The following is a 20,732-nucleotide window of genomic DNA, read 5'->3' as shown; positions in this document are numbered from 1 at the left end:
TTTTACAGCGGAGCCCTAGTCTCAGCAGCGATACATTTATAATTGTCTCTAGATGTTAATATAGTAATGAAACAATGAGGAAATATATATACAGTCTATGCTTTTAAATATGAGGGACAAAAAATGACTGAAGTATAAATAAATAAATGTTGGGAGAAATGCATACAATAATGTATAAATAATTAAATAAATGCATCAATAAATATATATATATATATAAATAAATGCAACAATTCATATAAATATTAATATATAAATAAATATATTCATATATTTATTTATGTATTTCTGTGTCCATGTTGTACAAGGAAAAGTAAATATGTAAATTAAGTGGGCCGTCCTAACATTACTGAAGTAGGATTGATCAATTTTGAAAAACAGACAGAAGCAAATTTACATATATACTTTTCCTCTTACAACCTGGACACAGAAATAAATAGATGTGTAAATGTAAAAATACGGAAATAAATTAATAACTCAATTAATGTGGAAATGTATGCATTGATACATATATAACTGTAGAAATACGCTAATAAATAAATAAATACATGTAAAAATATATAAATAGCCTTTTTCATCAACAAAGTGTATTTATTATTTATTAATTGATGTATTGTTTTCAGCATTTATATATTTATTTATATATTTATTGATGCATTTATTTAATTATTTATTTATACATTATTGTATGCATTTCTCCCAAAATGTATTTATTTATTTATTTATTTATTTATTTATTTATTTATACTTTAGTTATTTTTTGTCCCTCATAGTATGTTAAAGCCCAATAGCAAATACAGTTATTCCTACTTGTTGTAGCCTGAGTTTAGCATTTCAGGCACCAGAAGTCGAAAAATAAAACTCTTCACAAAGTCTCCAGTTTGGAAAAGTAAAAACTACATTTTTTTTACATAGTACGATTAATAATTGTATAGTTCCTGCTCATTAATCTACCCACAGCACATGGCCTAAAGCATCCATATAGACAGAGTAGTAAAAAGGGGAATGGGATTTCTTTAGGGGACTGTTCCTGTCAGGTTGTTCTCAGGGCTTAAATACCCTCGGACAGCAACAGAAGCCTGCAGACCAGAGCCTTTAGAGGGCACTGCTGCAGACCAAGGCACCGACATTTCCTGAAGTTGGTCTGCATGTCCCCCTGTAACGAGTCCTCTGCCTCATCCCACTTCAGCTGAACCCCTCAACCTTTATAGAAAAAGGAGACAAGCCCTGAAGTATCCCACCAGGACCATTATCATTTAGCCTGAGTCTGGAGCCTGCAGCCAAGATGGCGCAGGAGTGCGGGGCGTGTGAGGACATTTCTGGGCGTGTTGGAGGGTAAGAGGAGTGTTTGGAGGGCTACAATGTAAATTAATAATAAACTGTTTTCACCTTTCGTTGCACGATATTGTTGAGTAGTATTTATATTTGAAGAACACTCAATGCTAATGTTATCTATCTGCTATAAGAGTCAAGTCAACTAAGTCAACTGCCCCTGATTAAGCATACATTTACAGTCTGTGTCGTTTTATCCAAATATGTGTATCTCTTTTTTCTTAGCCTACGTCATAAATAAATACATAATTGCAATTGTGAAGGCGGAACTGTGGAGCATGTTTTGTTTTTGAGTGAATGGACCCTTTATTGCAAAGATAAAATTATTCTGTTTTGACAACATTTTTAGAGCCAAAAGTAATGGCATCAGAGTTTCTTGCATCTGCAATAAATATAAAGTTAAAAATGTGTGTTGGGCCTCTTATGGAAATAAAGCTTATGGAGACATATCAGTAACAGGAAACCACCTTTCAGGACAGTTATGTAGTTTCAAACTGTGTACGTAAAAGAAAACCAACTAATCTGTTGCAAAAAAAAAGGCCAAAAAAAATTAGATTACTTTGCTTACAGTTACATAAAGGCAAAACGACCCTGTTGCATGCATTACATCACTATAACAGAGCCCAGATGAGACACCTAACAAAATCACACACCTGTAGAGTATCTGCACCAAACCAGTCAAGAACTAAACTTTACTCTGCTCAAAGCTCAAATGAGAAAACCAATCGAGTTCCCTGCTCCAGTTTCACAACACTATTCATAGTTTGTACTCTATGATATCTAATACGGTCACATTCACCATCATGTTGGTGAATTGTTTGTTTGTCTTTAGGTTGCACATCACAGTGCGAAAGCAGTCGGATGGTCGCGTGCGTCTGGAGTTGTGCAAAACGTGCAAGCTTTACCACTGTCCCTTCTGCCAGCCTTCGGTCTACAAGCCGAAAGCAGAATATGCAAATGTTTGGACACACGTTGAAATCCACAGAATGAGGGCCTTGAAACATGGAGGTCAGATTTTAAACTCTATATCTCTCTAATAAACTCTAATAATATAATATTTTCACCTTCATTCATTTTTATTTTTTTCAGAATTCAATATCCATGTTTGCCAGCTGAAGTGCAGACGAGAAAGACATTTCCACTGTCCGTACTGTCCCAGGACGATCATGACCCGGAAACATTTTGAAAGGCACATGAACAATTGTGTTGAGCTGCAAAGTTTGACACGTGTTAAGGCTGCAATTCCGCCCTCGACTCCTGCTCAGCCCGTTCCTGCAGCAGGTCAGCGTGTCATCCTCCTGGTCAACCTCGCTGCCCCTCTTCAGCAAACTGTCGTGATGGGACAGAATCCTGCTCCCCCTAAACCCTTTGTTAAAGCAGAGTCCACATCAGGCCAGCCCCCTGCTCCCACTCAGACAAAATCCACCTCAAGACAACCACCTGCTTCTTCTGAGCCTCCTGTTTCACCAACATCAGGGCGCCCCCCTGGTCCACCTGAACCCCCTGCTCAGCCACAATCATTGGCAGATAAGCGCCCTGTTGCACCTCAGTCAACCTCAGACAAGTCCCCTACTCCTCAAAAATCCACACTCGGTCAGTGTCCTTCTCCAGCTGTCGTTCCCCCAGCTACAGCTTTCCAGCCTGCTGGTTTGCCTGACTTACCCGGTCAGCCTACAACCCCAGCGGTCCACTCCGCTTCTCCAACAGACAGCCCTATGAAGCCACCAGGACAAATACACGGCGCGGTACGGAGAAAAGTAAAATGTCCGCTGTGCAACCTTTACTTAAACCCAAAGAATCTGAGAATACATAATCTCCGGAAACACTTAATTTCTGAAAGGGACATGACAGCCAAAAACCATCTTAAGAGTCAGTGTATTGACGCCAATAACAGTGTGTATGCTGTAGCAAAGGCGTACAAGGCCACTGCCGTACCTCTGCACGTCATCAAACAGAGGTTAAGTAGCACAAACAACATGATGTGCGAAGAGGATCGGTGCAAGAGCGTTTCGGATTTTCGAAAGCGGAGCAACTTGCCCGAGAGCCAGTGTCCTCACCTACGCTCTGTTGATTTCTGTTTAACTCGCGCAAACAGAGTCGACCTGAAACCAGAACTGCTGCAGGAACTGACCGTCGACAAACGCATAGGAAAGGACATGGCTGCCAAGTGCCTTAACTATCGCGACATAGCCTCTCAGAACGGAGCGCCGCTTGTCGCCCTTGTGGATCTCGGTGGAAGTCATTGCTTGTATTTGTCTGTGTTTGAGCCAAACATGTCCCAGTGCAGCAAATTGGGTCGATTATTTGTGACCTTCACTCTAAAAGGACGGATTTGGCATTGTGTTTGTTCTCGAGGTAGGGTTCCCTGCTTGCACAGATGTCTTGCCAAATGGTTTCTTTTCCAAACCAAGAAAGATTTACTATCCTCTAATGCGAAACAAGACGCACCCATGAGCCCGTCTGAGCTGATAGGTGACTCACCTGCGGAAACCTCCACTGGAGAGGAGCCTCTAAAACAGATGGCGGCGTACATTTACAACCAAAAGAAATTGCCCAACATGTTTCCAGGGGACATCGACCAGTTGGAGCCTGAAACACGTTTTCCAAAGCATTTGGTTCCATCTGAAACAGTCTGCCAGGTGTGCCGGGGTGACGTCTTCTTATCAGAACCGGTTTTGATCACCAACAAAGCCAGAGTCATAACTCTAACAGGAATGACAGAAGGTTTGTCAAGTTAAACTATGGTCTATTTTGATTATTTTTTGTTGTTGTTTTGGCAGTCACACTAACACACGTTCTCCAGATAATTCCACACTTTCCAGAAAGTGTCCAGACTGTCAGATGGTCTACCGTTACCAGGAGTGGGGGGAGGGGCTTCACAACTACAACAACCACATAATCCTGAGTCTGCAGCTGTGCATGCTTCTGCAAAACTCCATCAAGGTAAGCCATGAAAGAAGCAAACATGCTTTTGGTTTTATGTATTCGTTTCATCAATGTGAATTTATCGCTTGGAAATGCTTTTTGGCGTTTTTCAGATTCACGCTGCTGATGGTGGAGTGGAGGTGCTGGAACGGACAGTAGGTGTCAAGTCTTCATGTGGCTTGGAGGTGCTTCAGGCGTACCTTCACTTTGAAGCTCTTACAAGTCACACCTGTCAGTCTGAGGTCATGATGGATCTTTATCGAAAAGGGGTTTTCAACATGGCAGGTGAGCATTTCATGCATCTCTGGGTTTTCATGCACTGGTGGTGAATACTGATACATAACCTGATAGGTGAACAGAAGAGTATGTGTTTGATCCCACACCATCAGCTCAGTAATTCAGAAACACTTTTGTAGGGATTGAGATCAAGGACTTGCCTGAATCCTTCACTGGAGAAGTAAATGCAGACGACTTCTGGGGTTCAGCGTGCCTGGAGATCATATCGAGCAGCCTGGAGGCTCGTAAGTGTACTTTGAAAACTTGTAGTGAATCAATTTGATATTTTCACAGTTTACAAATTGATTTGTTTTTTTAAGGTCACTGTGATAATGTTGATATTATCTGAAGGTTTACTTTAAACACAGAAAGAAAAATGTCAGTCTTTTTTATGCAGCTGACTAATTCACAGAAAGTTTCACATTTCATGCGGCCTGTTGAGGTGAAGCATTTTGTTTGAGGAAATTGCTTGTTAAACAATTAATGAATTAGCCACAACAGAAGTTAAGAGGGAACCTTCTTTTAATTGATCATTTATTGATCATCTGAGATTTATTCTCTCCAGCAAAACAACAACAACAAACAACAACATTGATTGTCTTTTTCATATTTTTCCATCATGAGAATGTGCTGATATCCTTTGACTTGAGTGATAGCGATGTGATTATTTAGCGGTTTAACACCATGGGTTAGAAATGACAAGCATCTTTTTCTTAACTATTCTATTAAAAGAGTATTTAACAAGATAAAGCCTCATCGACTGTAAGAATCTATTTGATTCAAAGAGTGTCGTGGACAAGACGATGAAGCAGCACATTTGAACAAAGTTCTAGACATCCAACACTTCAATAATTTACAAACACCGGTCAACAGATCCTGTGTCACACAGCAGAAGTGCAGCAGTCAAAGCATCTACAACCTGATGCATCATCATCCAACACCTTCAATCTACTTTTAGAAATATGTTATTTTTAATGATTACAGCTCGGGGTGATTTCTTTTTCATTCTTTGGTATTGGAAAGATGAGATTTCTTTCACAAAAAGACTGTTGGACATTTTTCTTTGTCACAGAATTTTCATTTGAAATATAAGGTCATGTTATGCAGGACTGTTCAGGTGAGTTATCTTCTGTACTATGTGTTTTTTTTTTTATACAGGAAGTCCCGGCTATAAATCTAAGTTAGACGATAAACTGAAAGAAGCTGCAGCGTCTGCCGTCTCGACCTCCTTCTCTCTGGCTGAAAGAAAGAGGCTAACTAAAGAAAGAACAGACGAGTGTCACAGAGCTGTGGCCAGATTTCTTGTTAAGGGATTACATCCTGTGTCGACAGTAGAGTCACCGTGGTTCAGGTAGGTTTTTGTATTTTTGACCTTTTGATGCACGCGTGTTGTTTTAACTTCCTCTGATGAGCTGCTTTTTATCTCTCCTACCTCACACAGAGAGATGACAGAAATGCTGAACCCAAAGTACTGCCTGCCTTCCAGAGATCAGCTCACAAACAAACTGATTCCTTCATGGTTCTCTGCAGAGAAAAAAAGTGTCATCAGAGAGCTGCTGCACGTTTCTAAGGCTGCATTGACGTGCGACTGGTGGTCAAGTGTTAACCGTGATCAATACAGGACAGTTTCTTTGCACTTCATAACAAACGGCCAGATGACGCATAAAGTGCTGCGCACTAACCAGGTTTACGACGCTCAGGCAGACACAGCAGTGGCCGAGCAGGTAGCAGCTGTACTGAAGGAGTTTGGTGTCGGAGGCAAAGTTGTTGCCATGACAGTGGATAATGCGTTCAGTGTGGACAGAGACATAAAGAAACTGAAGTTCAGGAAGCTGAGATGCTTTGCCCAAATTCTCAACGGAGCAGCTCAGAAGGTTTACACCAGCAACACTTTGGTGCGATGGGCATCAAAGATAAGAGCTGCAGTTGTGGGGATGCAAAGTTCCTCAGCAGCTCAAGCTGTTCTGCACGAGAAGCAAAAGCTTTTGAGTGAGTACAATATATGATCCTTTTCTTCCTCTATGGCTGCAACACAAAGTAGATAAACTGCATGATTGTAAGGCGGGGGAACATCAGGATTGTGTTTGTTTTTCAGATCTACCACGACGCTCTTTAGCAATCGATGTCCAAGCACACTGGAACTCATTGTACCTCATGGTGGAGAGGTTTGTGGAGCAGTTTTCTGCCATCCAGGCCGCCACAACAGATCCCCGGATCAAACCTTCTGTTGAGAAGAAGAGGTGATTAAAATGAAAGTTAATAGTAATAAAAAAATGTATTGTTAGTTGTGTAGAATAACCTGTTTTTTTTTTATTCTTTCCAAAATGTATTCCAAGGCTGGAAACGCTCTCAGACGATGATTACTGGAAAGCAGAGGAGTTCATTAGGACCATGAAGCCCCTGTACACGTCTACTCTCTGTGTCTCAGCCGACAAGAATCCGTCATGTAGTCAGATATTTCCCATCCTGAAAAAACTGGAGGCCCACTTTGAACCCGGGGACGAGGACTCTCTCTTCACAGCCACACTCAAGGAAAAAGTCTGGGCTGACCTGTCCGCATGTTACAGGGTATGCAGAATATTTAAAAGGACGATTGAGTCCCCACACCAGAAGCTGCTCCAAGTTGCATTTAATGAAGTTCATCACCACCATGTGACGCTTCAGGCCTTAGCTCTTTCACCAGACAAGTGAGGAGACTCACAACCCCTGGGGTCACCTGACAGGTCATGTGATACAAAGTAAAAAATATAGTAGAAATATAAAACATTCATAGTAATTGCAGATGATGAAATAGAGCTCCATAGTGAATGAAAATGTACAGAAATCCAGCAGGTAAAGGCCTGCAGTACCTGGAGCTTTGTTGGAACACCTTGAAATACATGACTGGGACATCAGGAGAAACTGTCAATGTTAAGGGAACCAGGGTGAAACTAAATACAGGGTAGGCCTACTAATAATAATCATTAATCAACCCCTTCTGCTCTCTGTTGAGAACTGGTAAGAAGGTAACAGCAACAGTCATACTTCTGTTATCAAGAGATGTGTGTTGGGTTCCTTGAACAGAAATGGTTGGTGTTTGAAAGCTTTCCCCCTGCATCTCAGAAGTGACCTACAAAAGGGAGAAACATTTAGATCCTAAATAAAGAGGATTATTTGCAGACAGCAAATCAGGGACCAAAGGTTTCAGCTCAGACTCTATGCACAATGTGGCTAAACTCAGCTGTTGTCTTCTTCGGTTTTATCACAAATAACTTGAAAAGATTTGAGTCTGTGTGCTTGATTTCAGGATGCTGCTACCTGGAAGTTCCTACAGGAGTCCAGCGCTATGGATCCAAGGTTCAAGAACAGCATTGACTCAGATGAGATTTGGTCCAGAGTGAAAACGGCTGCGGTTAGGGCTGCAACCTTGAGAGAGGTACGGCTTTCCCTTTTATTTTCCAATGTTACACTTTGTCCTTAAGTGAATGATGTTATATTGTTTTATTCCTGAGAGAGCTGTCCTTACTTCTTAGACACCACACTTCCTCTTTGGCTGCCGACGATTTCAGACACTCAGAATTTCTGCTTCCTGTTAACTTAAATTTAAAGCTGATGAGTTGACACACTCGCCTTTTTTGTCAGTTTCTGGATTCCATTTCAAAGTCTCAATTTAATTTATTCTTAAGGTTTCAAACTCAGAGGAACACAGACTTTTACACGAGGACAGTGATGAAGAGTATTCAAATGAGGTAATTCAGTCCACACAACACAAACATTTGTTGATGTCGCCCAACTTGTATCAACAATGTTTTTATTTTTTTGCTTCATTTCTATTCTTCAGTCTCTGCTTCCCAAAAGGCCGAGGCTAACTGCCCTGGAGGAGCTTTTTGAGGAGGAAGACAGAGCCCTAAAGAGCAGTGCATCAGTGGAAAACACACTTTCAATACCTGAAAGAGTCCAGCAAGAGATACAGCTGTACAGGAAACTGCCTGCTATACCCACATCACAGGACGCTCTGGCCTGGTGGTGGGAGAGACGGACCACTCTGGCTCTCCTGTCCGAACTCTCTAACTCATACCTCTGTGTGCAAGCGTCGTCTACTCCTGGGGAGAGAGTGTTTTCAACAGCAGGAGACACAATGAGTCAGGAGAGGGCACACATTCTACCAGAAAAGGTCGATATGCAGATTTTTCTACAGAAAAACTGCTAAAACTAAGACAACCAATACATGCAACATTAAAATCCTGATATTTGCTGATTACGTGTTCAACAGCAACATTCACTGTAATGCTAGTTAAAAGATATGTTCATGCTTTATCTAACAATAAGCATGAGTAAACACGTTTCCTTTAAATATATATGTATATAATGTGATATTTTTGTTATTGTGAAGTTCATTTTTACATCACAAAGATGGCACACAATAAAGTCTGTGTCACTTGAATAAACTTTGCAGTTTGTAAAATCAACATTTCTGCTCTTGAATAAGTGCAAAGTGCTTTTGTGATGCTTCATGAGAAACATATACGGCAGATTCTGGAGGAGTTTGTTTCTTGTAAACATCATTATGTAACCAGTTAGGAGTTGCTCGTTCACTTTGCTGTCTCACCTCTTTTTGTGTTATGCGAGTCAAGAAGAAATCTTTTGAGTAAGATTCTGTTGTGCTCATTTCCAGCCTTGCATGGTTCAGCATTATTCTTTACGAGCAGTATAAGTTTGAGGACTAAAGTCAGTCTTTTTGTAAAAATGCACTAAGCGCAATGAAGGAAAAACCTTTAATTACCTGAGCTACTTATACACAACTAAAAAACAAAAATCTAAATATGTGATGGTTGAAACATCAATGAACATACAAACAATAACCTTTACTCAGCACTGATACAATGAAATCCTTGTAACAGTCTGAAGAAAGGCAAATATGATCATGGCTGCAATGATCACCGAATTAAATCCTGCTGCAAGTGAAGCAAAAACAAACAAACAGTTGAGACCTTGATTGACAGTGACATGAAACTAATCTGTTTTTGTTTCAGTGTACTAATAAATTTGGATGGCAGGTTAATGTCATGACAATGCTAAGTACTACCCTGTAAGACAAGTAACCTAAAAAGTATCATACAATGAATTAAAGGCAGGTCAGGCTTCTGTGGCTAATTTGAGGCCAGTATACGCGAAATAGAGTCCATTCAGTATTACTGCTGGATGGGTTTTACATCTATAAAATATAAGGTCACTCAAGGAAGATAAATGAAACTGTGCCACAGAAAATGGAAAAGTTACATCAGGTGCAATTAAATACAACAACCGCATCATAATGCTCTGATCCGCATGACTGCATCATAGACTGTTTGTAAGTTGTGACAGGTTGCACAGGACTTGTTTTGTTTACCCTTCAAGCTAAAAGTTCAGACTGTAAATGCAAAGTAAAACAAATATTTTGCTTAACACCCTGAGGCTTGTATACACAGTCTTTCTCTGGAACAAGAACTAACTTGACGCATATATGCATTGCAAAATACATATATATATATATTAAAATGGCATTATTGTAAGGAGCACGTCTTGGAGCTTTTACAATTACATGATGAATGTGTTATGTTTCATTTAGAGGTAACAATAAGAGTGGGTATTTGACGTGGGGATGTGTTGATGGCAAATGATCAGTGATGTATAACCTATGTGTTTAACATATTTGTAGTGGCGATATCTATAGTCTATAAATAACAAAAATTCCAAACAAATTATAAACTTAACACAAATTCATAATAAAGCCACTGAGGCACCTAGAGGGCGAATCTTACGCAGGATATATTAATAAGTCCATTGTCCAATGAAATCATGAAAACCAGAAATACGTCCATAATAATATTTGATCACTGGCATATGTTGAGTTAAATTTGAGACATAGTTGATTTTTTTTAATAATTGATTCATAATTGATTGTTTTTGTATACTACAATTGGGCCCTTTGGATGGGAGAATTCATTGAATGTGGCCATTGCCGTGACCAAAGTTGCCCATCCCTGGTCCAGGTGATGATTGAAGGTTTTAGGGTGGTTTATTTTATCCACAGACATCAAGCAGGCAACAAACAACAAAAAACGCTGCTGTCTCTCTTGCCCTGTCATCCTGTCATCCTGGCTTCCTGGTAAAAAACCTATTAACCCATTAGGTGCCTACCTGAGTCTCACCTGGCTACCTGGCTATATAGATACACATATGTACAGACTCCACCCTTATGCCCCAAGTAGCAAAAATAAACAAATGGAAATAACTCATATGAATGTAAACAATAATAATCAAAATACCCCGAACATAATCTAATATTCAAATGTATCCCCAAAATATCCCAAAATAAGAATATAGACTTTCACTTAATTTAGGAACAGTGAATAGCTGTAATAATATTGGTTCCCTCGCCTATTATTGATTATATTTACATTTTTATATTTTGATATATATTTTATATTTTATATTTTTATTTTATATTTATATTTTATATTTTATATTTTATATTTTATATTTTATATTTTATATTTTTATTTTATATTTTTATATATTTTTTATATTTGTATTTTATATTTTATATTTTAATTTTATATTTTATATTTATATTTTATATTTTATATTTTTATTTTATATTTTTATATTTATATTTTATATTTTATATTTTTATTTTATATTTTTATATATTTTTTTATATTTTTATATTTATATTTTATATTTTATATATATATATTTTTTTTATATATTTTTTTTTATTTTTATTTTATATTGATAATATTTACAGTCTATGATTATAGCCTGATTTTTAATAGCTGGTCATACGGGGTTTTATTTTGAAGGTTTGACCGGATGTACACGGCTATTGTGGCCTTCTTGACACTGTTGTCTGTGGACATTCGGTCTGCCTGCCAAGTGTGATTGTAGTAGAGGGGAACAGGAATGCATATGTGTTCTCTTGATTGATGTAAAGCAAACAAACTCTGGGTTTTATCCGTTCCTGTCAGCTTTTCTGAAATATCCATCGCAGAGAATAAACATTCCTGTCGATCCAGCGCCGGGCCTGTTTGATCTGTTGACTGTCCTGATGGCGGCTGTGAGGAGAATGAACAAACTGTATGGAGTGTGTTTCCATGCTGCTCGTCAGACGGCACCGAGGATGCTTCAACACAGAGCCTTCAGAGTCGGGGTAAGGTCAAATATTGAACTTTATTGTGAAAGCTGAATAACACGAAAGGTCGCAGGAGTGATTGGATGAGATGATGGCCTCAGAGGTTAATAACAACTAAATCACAAGGAATCACAAGGACTTGAGATTTATAGTTTAAATGATTCCCCAATAAGTATTTAAGCGTTAGTTAGGAGCTGGGAATGTTTGTTTAGGTCAGTATTAGTCAGTATTCACAAGATCGCGTTGCCCTCCTCAGTTACCGCGATAGGATGTTTGCCAGCTAACAACCTTGCACATACTAACGTAGCCTTACTTGGGTATTATTAGTCTCCAAAACACAATGTCATAAAGTCGAATTGGACACACCAGGGGTTTATGAATATGTTTGCTTCAAAAATACAACCAGTGACTCATGTGGCCTCAGTGCACCGTGTGTTTGTTGTTGTGACTCTGAAGCTTTGCGAGCTAACTAGCCGGCAGAGATGTTAGCCTGCTACTCTCTTCTGATTGGACGAGCACAGGGGCGTGAGGTGGATACTTCCGTGTTTGAACCACAGGAAATAATACTCTTGTACTATTTACAATAATATAATAATAATAATACTATAATTAAAAAATTATAAATAAATAACTATAATACAATAATAATGTACTCTTTTTACAGTCTATGGTTTGAACAGAAAAAAACTGTTAAAAACATTTAACATTTATTGAAAACCGAAACCTCACGAATAAATTAAATAAATACATTTTTGTTTGTTTGTTTGTTTAATTTCCTGTTTGTTTTCCCTGTTACTTAATATTGATATTTGTTGTACAGTAGTGCTATGTCCAATTTGAATTGTTCTTATTTTTGATACTGTACTATAGATATATATATATATAATAGACGGGTAGATATAAACAACAGATTGGACATTTGAATGGTCATGATCTTGTCATTGAATTTTTATCTATTAATGATTAAAAATGTGAATAGAAAAAAAACAAATGCAGACAAATTATACAATTTGACACATTTCGACGAGCCAAAATACATTTAAAATGCAAAATCAAATCAGTGACACACGTGGAAATCTGTTTTTCTTTTTTCTATGAGCTGTTATTTGGGTGTAGATTGTAGCATGTCTTTAAATCATATTGACATTGAGAAAATCCCACCTTGGATTGTTTTCTGAGAACAGGAAAAATATGTTGATTATGTATTTTTAACACTAAACAACAACATAGCTTTATAAAATAAAATGGCATTATATTATAACGACAAATAAATGCGTCCTTATGTCCTGTTAATTTACTACTGGAATAATATGCCATATTTTCTTCATCATCTTAATTGTTAATATATGTTAAAGAGTAAAATAATCTGTGGTCAAACAAATATTGTCACTGTTAGAGAAAGTTTGAGAAATGAGATCGAATACAGTCAAATCTCCTTTATTATAATTGTTTCATGATTGGGATCAGATTATTTCCAGAGAGCTGCTTCTGTGATTGTCTCTCCCATTTGTTGTGAACATAAGAATTAGAATAGAATTAGAATTTTAGAATTTATACTTTATTGATCCCGCGAGGGGAAATTCGTTTTTTACACTCTGTCTAGTAAACATGCTACACAAACATGAACTGAAATACACACACATGCACAAACAGGATCCTGTGGACATGCACTAATGGAGAGGTCTCAGAGTGAGGGGGCTGCCCTACGGCGGGCGCTCCTGAGCTTGTGGGGGGGGGGGGGTTAGGTGCCTTGCTCAAGGGCACCTCGGCAGTGCTCAGGAAGTGGCCTGGCACCTCTCCAGCTACCAGACCAATTTCCGGACTTGGTCCGTGCCGGGACTTGAACCGGCGACCTTCCGATTCCCAACCCAAGTCCCTACAGACTGAGCTACTGCTAAAGATGAATCCCCCCTTTGTCGTGCCTCTTCTTTTTAAATAGAGGACCGACCCCCGTCCTCCCACAGTCATAATATTAATATATAATTCTTGTATACATCCTTTCAGGCCGTGCACCAGCAGCAGCCATTTGACTCGTCACTGGAAAAGCCGCAGTTCCCCGGGGCCTCTGCTGAGTTTGTGGATCATCTTGAGTTCATCCAGCCCAATGTTATCTCTGGGATCCCGGTGTACCGAGTGATGGACAGGCAGGGAAACATCATTGATCCCTCTCAAGACCCTCAGGTGCAGTCACCTTCTATCGCAAGTGCAATTTAACGACCTCAGCTCGTGCTACTTTTTTCAGGCTAAAAGTTTGTTTTTTTTGTGTTTGTTTTCAGCTCTCCAAGGAAACAGTTTTGAATTTTTATCAGAAGATGACTCTGCTGAACACAATGGACCGCATTCTCTACGAGTCTCAGAGACAGGTACTTCCCTCTTGCTTTTGATGATTCCACCGGTGGCAGCATTCAAATATGATTCGGGGATGTTAATTAGTGTCTATGACAGGGTCGGATCTCTTTCTACATGACCAACTATGGTGAAGAGGGGACGCACATTGGTAGCGCTGCTGCTCTTGACCCAAGTGACATTGTCTTTGGTCAATACAGAGAAGCTGGTAAGTATTGGCTAAACTGTGGTTTGTAGTTTTACCCATCATGATTCCCTATTAAGATGAAGTGTTACTAATTTTTCTGTATTAATCCTATTGGTTTACTTACCTTAACCTTTATAATTACATCTAATGTTGGCAGTATTTGTCTTGTCTTTCTATCAGATGGCAATAACAAGCACACGTAGTAATCGATCATAGTCAGTAGTGATATTAAGTCAAATGAGCTATGCTCCGAGCTTTGAGAGGAAGGGTTATTTAAACAAGTGTGCTAGTGCTTCTGTTGGTGCAAAAATAATTCTATAATGTGCAGAAAGGTTTAGGAAAATGTAGAAGTGTGAGCATAACTTCCAAATTGAATCTACAAAACTATATTGTATGCCCTTCTTATTCTGTTCTTATTCTAAATGCTTCCATATGCCTTTCTCACCTGCTACTATCTCTGTACTGTCTCTAAACCATCGCTTCTCTCTGGATCTGAATCTCATTTAACTTTTTTACTCTATCTTTAATAGCCTCTTCACTAATAACTAACCCCCAGTTTTTGGTTCACCCCTAATGAACTTCTGAAGATAGATAGATAGATACTTTATTGATCCCGAGGGATATTCCAAGCATTCAGTAGCAGGTTACAAAGACGTACATGACATGAAACATTTGTTACAAATTAAACCACAAAACCGACGCCAAACTCAAACTTAAACTGTTCAATTAAAAATAGATTTATACAAGAAATGTACATAACCCGTGCAGGGATTAAAAATATATGTGTGATTTAAACAAGAAACTATAAACAGTTGAGGAAAAACTCTGTAATTAGACTTAAATATAAAAATAAAGAATGCCCATGGAATGTAAGGGTTTAAGCCTGTGAGTAACACTGTTGTCATTTCTGTGCTGCAGGAGTTTTGATGTACCGTGGTTTTCCTCTGGACCTGTTCATGGCTCAGTGCTATGCCAACGCAGACGACCTCGGCAAAGGCCGGCAGATGCCTGTTCATTATGGCTCCAAAGATCTGAACTTTGTCACCATCTCGTCTCCTCTGGCCACTCAGATTCCCCAGGGTGAGCTATGAACATGTGTTTTATTCATCTCTTCAGAATGCAAGTTCACATATGCACCTCGAAAATATATATTTAATATTTACTGCCTCGTATATATGTTTGTTTCAGCGGCTGGAGCTGCATATGCAGTCAAGAGAGAAAACATGAACCGAGCTGTAATCTGTTATTTTGGAGAGGGAGCGGCGAGCGAAGGTGACGCACACGCTGGCTTCAACTTCTCTGCCACCCTCGAGTGCCCTATGATATTCTTCTGTCGTAACAACGGCTACGCCATCTCCACCCCCACCAATGAGCAGTACAGGGGAGATGGTATCGGTAAGAAGCATTTGTGTGTTAATCGGCAGTATCTGATTTCAAATCCTCAGCTGCTCTTATGAAAACATGTCTCAATCTTCTCGAAATGAACAGCTGCTCGTGGTCCGGGTTATGGCATGCTGTCCATCCGTGTTGATGGTAACGATGTGTTTGCTGTTTACAATGCAACAAAGGAGGCGCGACGCAGGGCTGTGGCTGAGAACCAGCCATTCCTTATTGAAGCTATGACCTACAGGTTAGTTGAAGATGACTTGTGATCATTCTGCATTTTCACAGTGAACCTTATAGCGCTTTGTACTGACTGATTTATTTTTATAGGTCACTGTTGTGGGTACATTACTGGTTCAATCGTTGTTGCTGATGTATAACTACAATCAAAGAACAGAGAAAGTCATTATTGCAAAAACTAATGAATAATTTTGTTTTGCTCTTCATCTCTTTTGAGCAGAATTCATGTCAGTAACCAATAGATGATCATGTGAATATCAGTGTAGGGTTTAACTGTGGTCTCATAGCTGAACTCAACTTTAGCCGTCTGGCTTTCAGCATCACATATTAAGTCCAGGGCCACTGCTGCACGTTTATTCATGAACATTGTAAGACATTTGTCTTTTGGGAATTTCATTTTAGGTGAAATTGTTTAAAAAAAAAAAAAAGGACTCACACTCAATGTTGTGGTATGGAAAGCCGACTGAAGCACAATAATTCTGTTATCTCTTCAGAATCGGTCACCACAGCACCAGCGACGACAGCTCAGCTTACCGCTCAGTGGACGAGGTGAACTACTGGGACAAGCAGGACCATCCCATCTCCAGGCTGAGGCACTACATGACGGCCCGTAACTGGTGGAGCGAGGACGACGAGAGGAGCTGGCGGAAGCAATCCCGCAAGACGGTGATGGAGGCGTTTGAGAGGGCCGAGAAAAGGCAGAAGCCCAATCCTGAGCTGATGTTCACTGATGTGTACGAGGAGATGACGCCCGGTCTGACCAAGCAGAGGGAGTCAATGTGGAGGCACGTGCAGCAGTACAAAGAGCACTACCCACTTGACCTTTATGATAAATAACCGCAAGAACAACGTGGAACGAGTGGTAATGTGGTGAACAAACATGGGAGTGGGAGCGGATTAAGACTGGGATGAACCTGCTGCACTCTTAGTCATAAACTAGTCATAAAATCATAGGTTTGACATGACGTGTTTTCTCTTCCTACACAACAGAGGGAGAGGAGACACATTGTGCTTTCAAATATATCTTCTACATGCCTCTGGGTTTGGTGCCTTAAATTAATAGATACACTGTAAGTTCCTCTTGAAGTGCTCAATGTCACACACCTTACAAAAGGTATTTGAATGTCACAAATGTTGTAGTTCAAACAATAGAAACACACAAATAGAGCAATAAACCAGTGAACTTTAACCTCTTGTGTATGTTCCCTTTCCTGTAACTCTCCTTCAGTAGTTGTGATCTTTTTACAGGCATCCTTGTGTATCATTGGGATGTTTAACGTGTTTAATAACTTTCCTCTGTTAATGGTTTTTAGTGTGCAAACGCAGTTTAGATGAGTTTGTATGCTGTAGCGCTGTTACACCTCTCTAGCTCATTATGTTTTACGTTTGGTGTTCTGTGGAGAATAAAGTGTCAATTTAAAATATTTTTTGTTGATTCTCTTTTTCTTTTAATTCATTAGGAAACATTGAAATAGGATTAATGACAAAGGAAACCAGTGTTACATTTAAATTAGAATATCCTCGTCCTTGATGCTCAAATTGCCTGCAATCATAACCAGTCCTGCTAAAACCGAAGACGTCAGGTTTCCTCAAATTTCCCTGCAGAATTGCTCTGCATATGTTCACCCTGAAAGATTGAGTTACCAACACAGTAAAAAAAAACAAAAAAACCTGAAATACCACTCGCGCTACATCATCCAGAAACAGGACCGAGAGGGACAATAGTGGCTACAGTTGAATCTTTAATCACACCTTTTCTTGTTCAACAAGTCAAAAAGGGACTGTGAATGCCCCGCCACAACTTTTTCGTCTGCTGTGGGGAGCGCTTGTGAGCCAGAATAAGTCCTTTATGCACACACAGATTCTCGCGGTCCCCCTCCTTGATGTCAAAGGTGTGAAAGCCTGCGTGCGCCTCGGGAGAAACTCCCAAAGCCTTAAAACACATCCCAGTGTAGACATCATCGATGGGGTATAAAGGAATGAAATGTGAAACTGAGTAAAGGGGTTTCAGCAATGCTCCGGATATAAGAAATCCACCTCCACCAACATATGCAGGGTAAGGGCCGTCGTAGAAGCTCAGGGGGATATTGTACTTGCTTTGAGGGTTCCTGATTGGACTTGCTGTTTTTATGACATCACCACTATACAACTTAGAAGCTTTGGATGAATCCAGAGACTGCAGGTAGCTGAGTAATAGCGGCGTGTTGACGTATACATCATCATCCCCACTAAACACAAAGGTTACATCAGGACAATATTTCAGGGTCCACTTGAGGAACACGTACATTTTGAGTGTCAGGTTTAAGAAGGATTCATTAAAGTCCCACTGAAGGATGTCCTTAAAGAGGCTTGCTTCATATGACAACAGTTGGCTGAGATCAGGGTCGTCCACTCGGGGGCTACCCATGAGAAACACTGTGCGCACGCTCAGCCCACTCGGATTCAACCCCTCCCGCCCCCAGGTCTCCCTCACAGCCTGCCTCTGCTCAAAGTGTCCAGGAGTTGACTTGATAGCAAAAAGCAGAGATTTAGGATTTCCTTCCAGCCCACCCCCAGAGATGCACTTTTTAGGCTGATTGATCAGGACTGGAGGGGTCCTGCAGCCCATGCCCTGCACAAAGTCTTGGAATAAGTTGGGGTATGAGTTGAAGTCGTGCAGGTTGGTTCGTAGAAGCTCTTGATTTGTCTCCTTGCAGTGAGGCCAATCAGAGCCTTGTCTTAAAGGATTTTCTCCCTTGTCCAGCTTCACCAGGGTCGAATACAGTAGACGGTTCCAGTACGCAGCATTTGGAGGGATGGCTTGTCTGAAGTCTTTGGACACATTTACATTCTGAATATCGACCGGAGCCAAAGTAATGCTCTCCTGCTCATAAGGTTTTGTTGTCACATCTTGGACCTGGACCTGGACCTGGGCCTGGACGCTGGGAAGACTCCGGAGGGCCTCTTTTGCAGCTCTGTGACTGTAGATGGTCTCAAGAGGTAATGTCGAGTAGAAAAAGATCAGAAATAATGTGGCAAGAAAAATCATTGCACTAAAGGTTCGAATTCTTCTCATTGAAACGAGGTAAGAATAACAAGCTGCGTGTGGTGTGCTGTGTTGGTCCTGGAACTGGATCCTCTTTCACAGGAAGATGGTCCTGAAGCCTGGTGTGTTTTTGTCTTTAGGTTACACAGACCCAGCCAGTGAATGATGTACCTGCAAAAAAAAAAAAAAAAAACATGTTATGAGTTATTTTTAGCAAAATTTCAATAAGTAAACAATGCAAGAGTGCACAGAAACCGGTTTTCCTATTACGTCTATGAAACGAGAGAAGCACTCCTCCATTTAGTTTTACAAAACTGTGCGTATGAAACAAAATATTCAGGTCTGTGGCAGTTTTCTGAAACACTGTAAAGATTAATTGTAAAAGCGTGATAAATAGATTCAAAAGTGTCAAGATTCACACTCTGAAAAATGAATCGCAATAACATTGTGAGCTTCAGCAGCTGTAGAGGAACACAATCGTCTTTTATATCGGATGTGTGTAAGCATTTTGGCTTCCCCAAGACAGAAAATTAAAAAGGTGAGACGAAAACAGACAGGACAAAAACTGTGTGCAGATATTCCAAGAAGACAGGGAACTACACAAATAGCACAACCAACATGATGCAACGCCACAGTGAGATGCTCCGATCACTTCCCCTTGTTGCGAGAAAAGAAAGTGTGCAGCCCCTAAAGGAATCATCAGTCATAATTTGTCGGACATATTGTTCTCATCTGTGACTTTGCTTGGCACCTCAGTCGACTCTTTGCACTTTTACCTTACCTGTTGCCATTTTCTTGTCAGAGAAATTAATAATATCCACACATATTAAACATATTTTCTGTCAGGCACTGCATAATGTGTTGTTACAATTTTAATTTAAAAACAAGTAGCCAGTCAGTAATTTGGCCTACATATTAAAATAGTGAACTTCTACAAGAGGTGCTGCAGCCCACTCCCAATGTACAAACAAATTATATTTACACTACATAGTTTAAAACAAACAATAAACATAGATTCAAATGTTTAAGTCAATCGGTATGGTTACATCTAGATTGCTACTCTCTGCCATTCAGCACATTGTAAAGCAAATATGTAAAAGTAAAAACCTTGTTAGTAGGTTTACTTCTTTAATCTTATTTTCAGAGAATGTTTTCTTCTTTTAGAGTTTAAAAAAAGTCCTGTTGCCTGAAAAAAGCCTCAGGAGATAACTCTGCTGGGTTACGGTTGACACACTTCCTTGTCCCTAGTGTTTAATTAGCAGCAAACTGGCTTATCACTAAATAAACAGTTAACAGAGACCTCCCAGATTATCGTTCATTTACAATTAACAAAAGCCCATTATACGTATCCCTTCAAGATCTAGACAGTTTTGTATGCATAACGCACATGGATACCGTAGCCAATACATTCTGCATTTGCCTTTTACATGCTTATTTCGGTCTGTGCATTTCATATTGGTATGACTCGAATACATTTCTAAACAATTTATCACTCCCTTTAAGAATAGACAGAAGTAGTGCCATGATTTAACATGGAGTTTAAAAAAAAAAAAGTCTAGATGATTATTTCTACCGATTTTTTTTAAAAAAAAAATTTAAATACTCACTTCCAAGTTGAACGCCGACCAAGCAAAAGGCTGAAGCATATGTCTGAAGAAGGAAAACAAACAAGTGTCCAGTAGCCTTCAGATATTCCATCGGGTGAACATGTTCTTCAGCAATTCAGATTTTAATCCCACATTGTCTTTAACGCAACTGAGGGAGTTTGAGAACACACCTGTGATCTCATGTGTAGTATGGGGGATGTAGTTGATATGTGGTGGTGTGACCAGACACACAGAGCAGACTGGAGGCCACGCCCCGGA

At 39.6% G+C, this 20,732-nt stretch overlaps 3 protein-coding genes across 3 annotated transcripts; 2 read left to right on the top strand and 1 right to left on the bottom strand.

Annotated features, from left to right (window-relative positions):
• Positions 1-1,093: 1,093 nt before the first annotated feature.
• Positions 1,094-8,948, top strand: LOC132980771 (uncharacterized). The gene is made up of 13 exons (XM_061047095.1): positions 1,094-1,335; positions 2,165-2,340; positions 2,422-4,056; positions 4,136-4,275; positions 4,371-4,542; positions 4,674-4,778; positions 5,692-5,884; positions 5,975-6,522; positions 6,629-6,773; positions 6,870-7,101; positions 7,820-7,948; positions 8,199-8,261; positions 8,354-8,948. Exons 1-13 carry the CDS (start codon positions 1,286-1,288, stop codon positions 8,720-8,722), a joined length of 3,957 nt encoding a protein of 1,318 aa, XP_060903078.1. The 5' UTR covers positions 1,094-1,285; the 3' UTR covers positions 8,723-8,948.
• A 2,418-nt stretch (positions 8,949-11,366) lies between these two features.
• bckdha (branched chain keto acid dehydrogenase E1 subunit alpha) lies at positions 11,367-17,203 on the top strand. Its single transcript, XM_061047099.1, has 8 exons — positions 11,367-11,704; positions 13,691-13,867; positions 13,963-14,049; positions 14,132-14,240; positions 15,138-15,299; positions 15,408-15,614; positions 15,708-15,849; positions 16,337-17,203. Exons 1-8 carry the CDS (start codon positions 11,603-11,605, stop codon positions 16,677-16,679), a joined length of 1,329 nt encoding a protein of 442 aa, XP_060903082.1. The 5' UTR covers positions 11,367-11,602; the 3' UTR covers positions 16,680-17,203.
• Positions 17,204-17,558: 355 nt separating this feature from the next.
• Positions 17,559-20,672, bottom strand: b3gnt2l (UDP-GlcNAc:betaGal beta-1,3-N-acetylglucosaminyltransferase 2, like). The gene is made up of 2 exons (XM_061047100.1): positions 20,475-20,672; positions 17,559-19,038 (listed from the first exon to the last, which is right to left on the bottom strand). The coding sequence occupies exon 2, from the start codon at positions 18,895-18,897 to the stop codon at positions 17,605-17,607; it is 1,293 nt and encodes a 430-aa protein (XP_060903083.1). The 5' UTR covers positions 18,898-19,038; positions 20,475-20,672; the 3' UTR covers positions 17,559-17,604.
• Positions 20,673-20,732: the final 60 nt, after the last annotated feature.

This window comes from Labrus mixtus, chromosome 9 (assembly GCF_963584025.1).
Source record: "Labrus mixtus chromosome 9, fLabMix1.1, whole genome shotgun sequence".
Lineage (NCBI taxonomy): Eukaryota > Metazoa > Chordata > Actinopteri > Labriformes > Labridae > Labrus > Labrus mixtus.
This window is presented reverse-complemented; position numbering and strand designations above follow the sequence as displayed.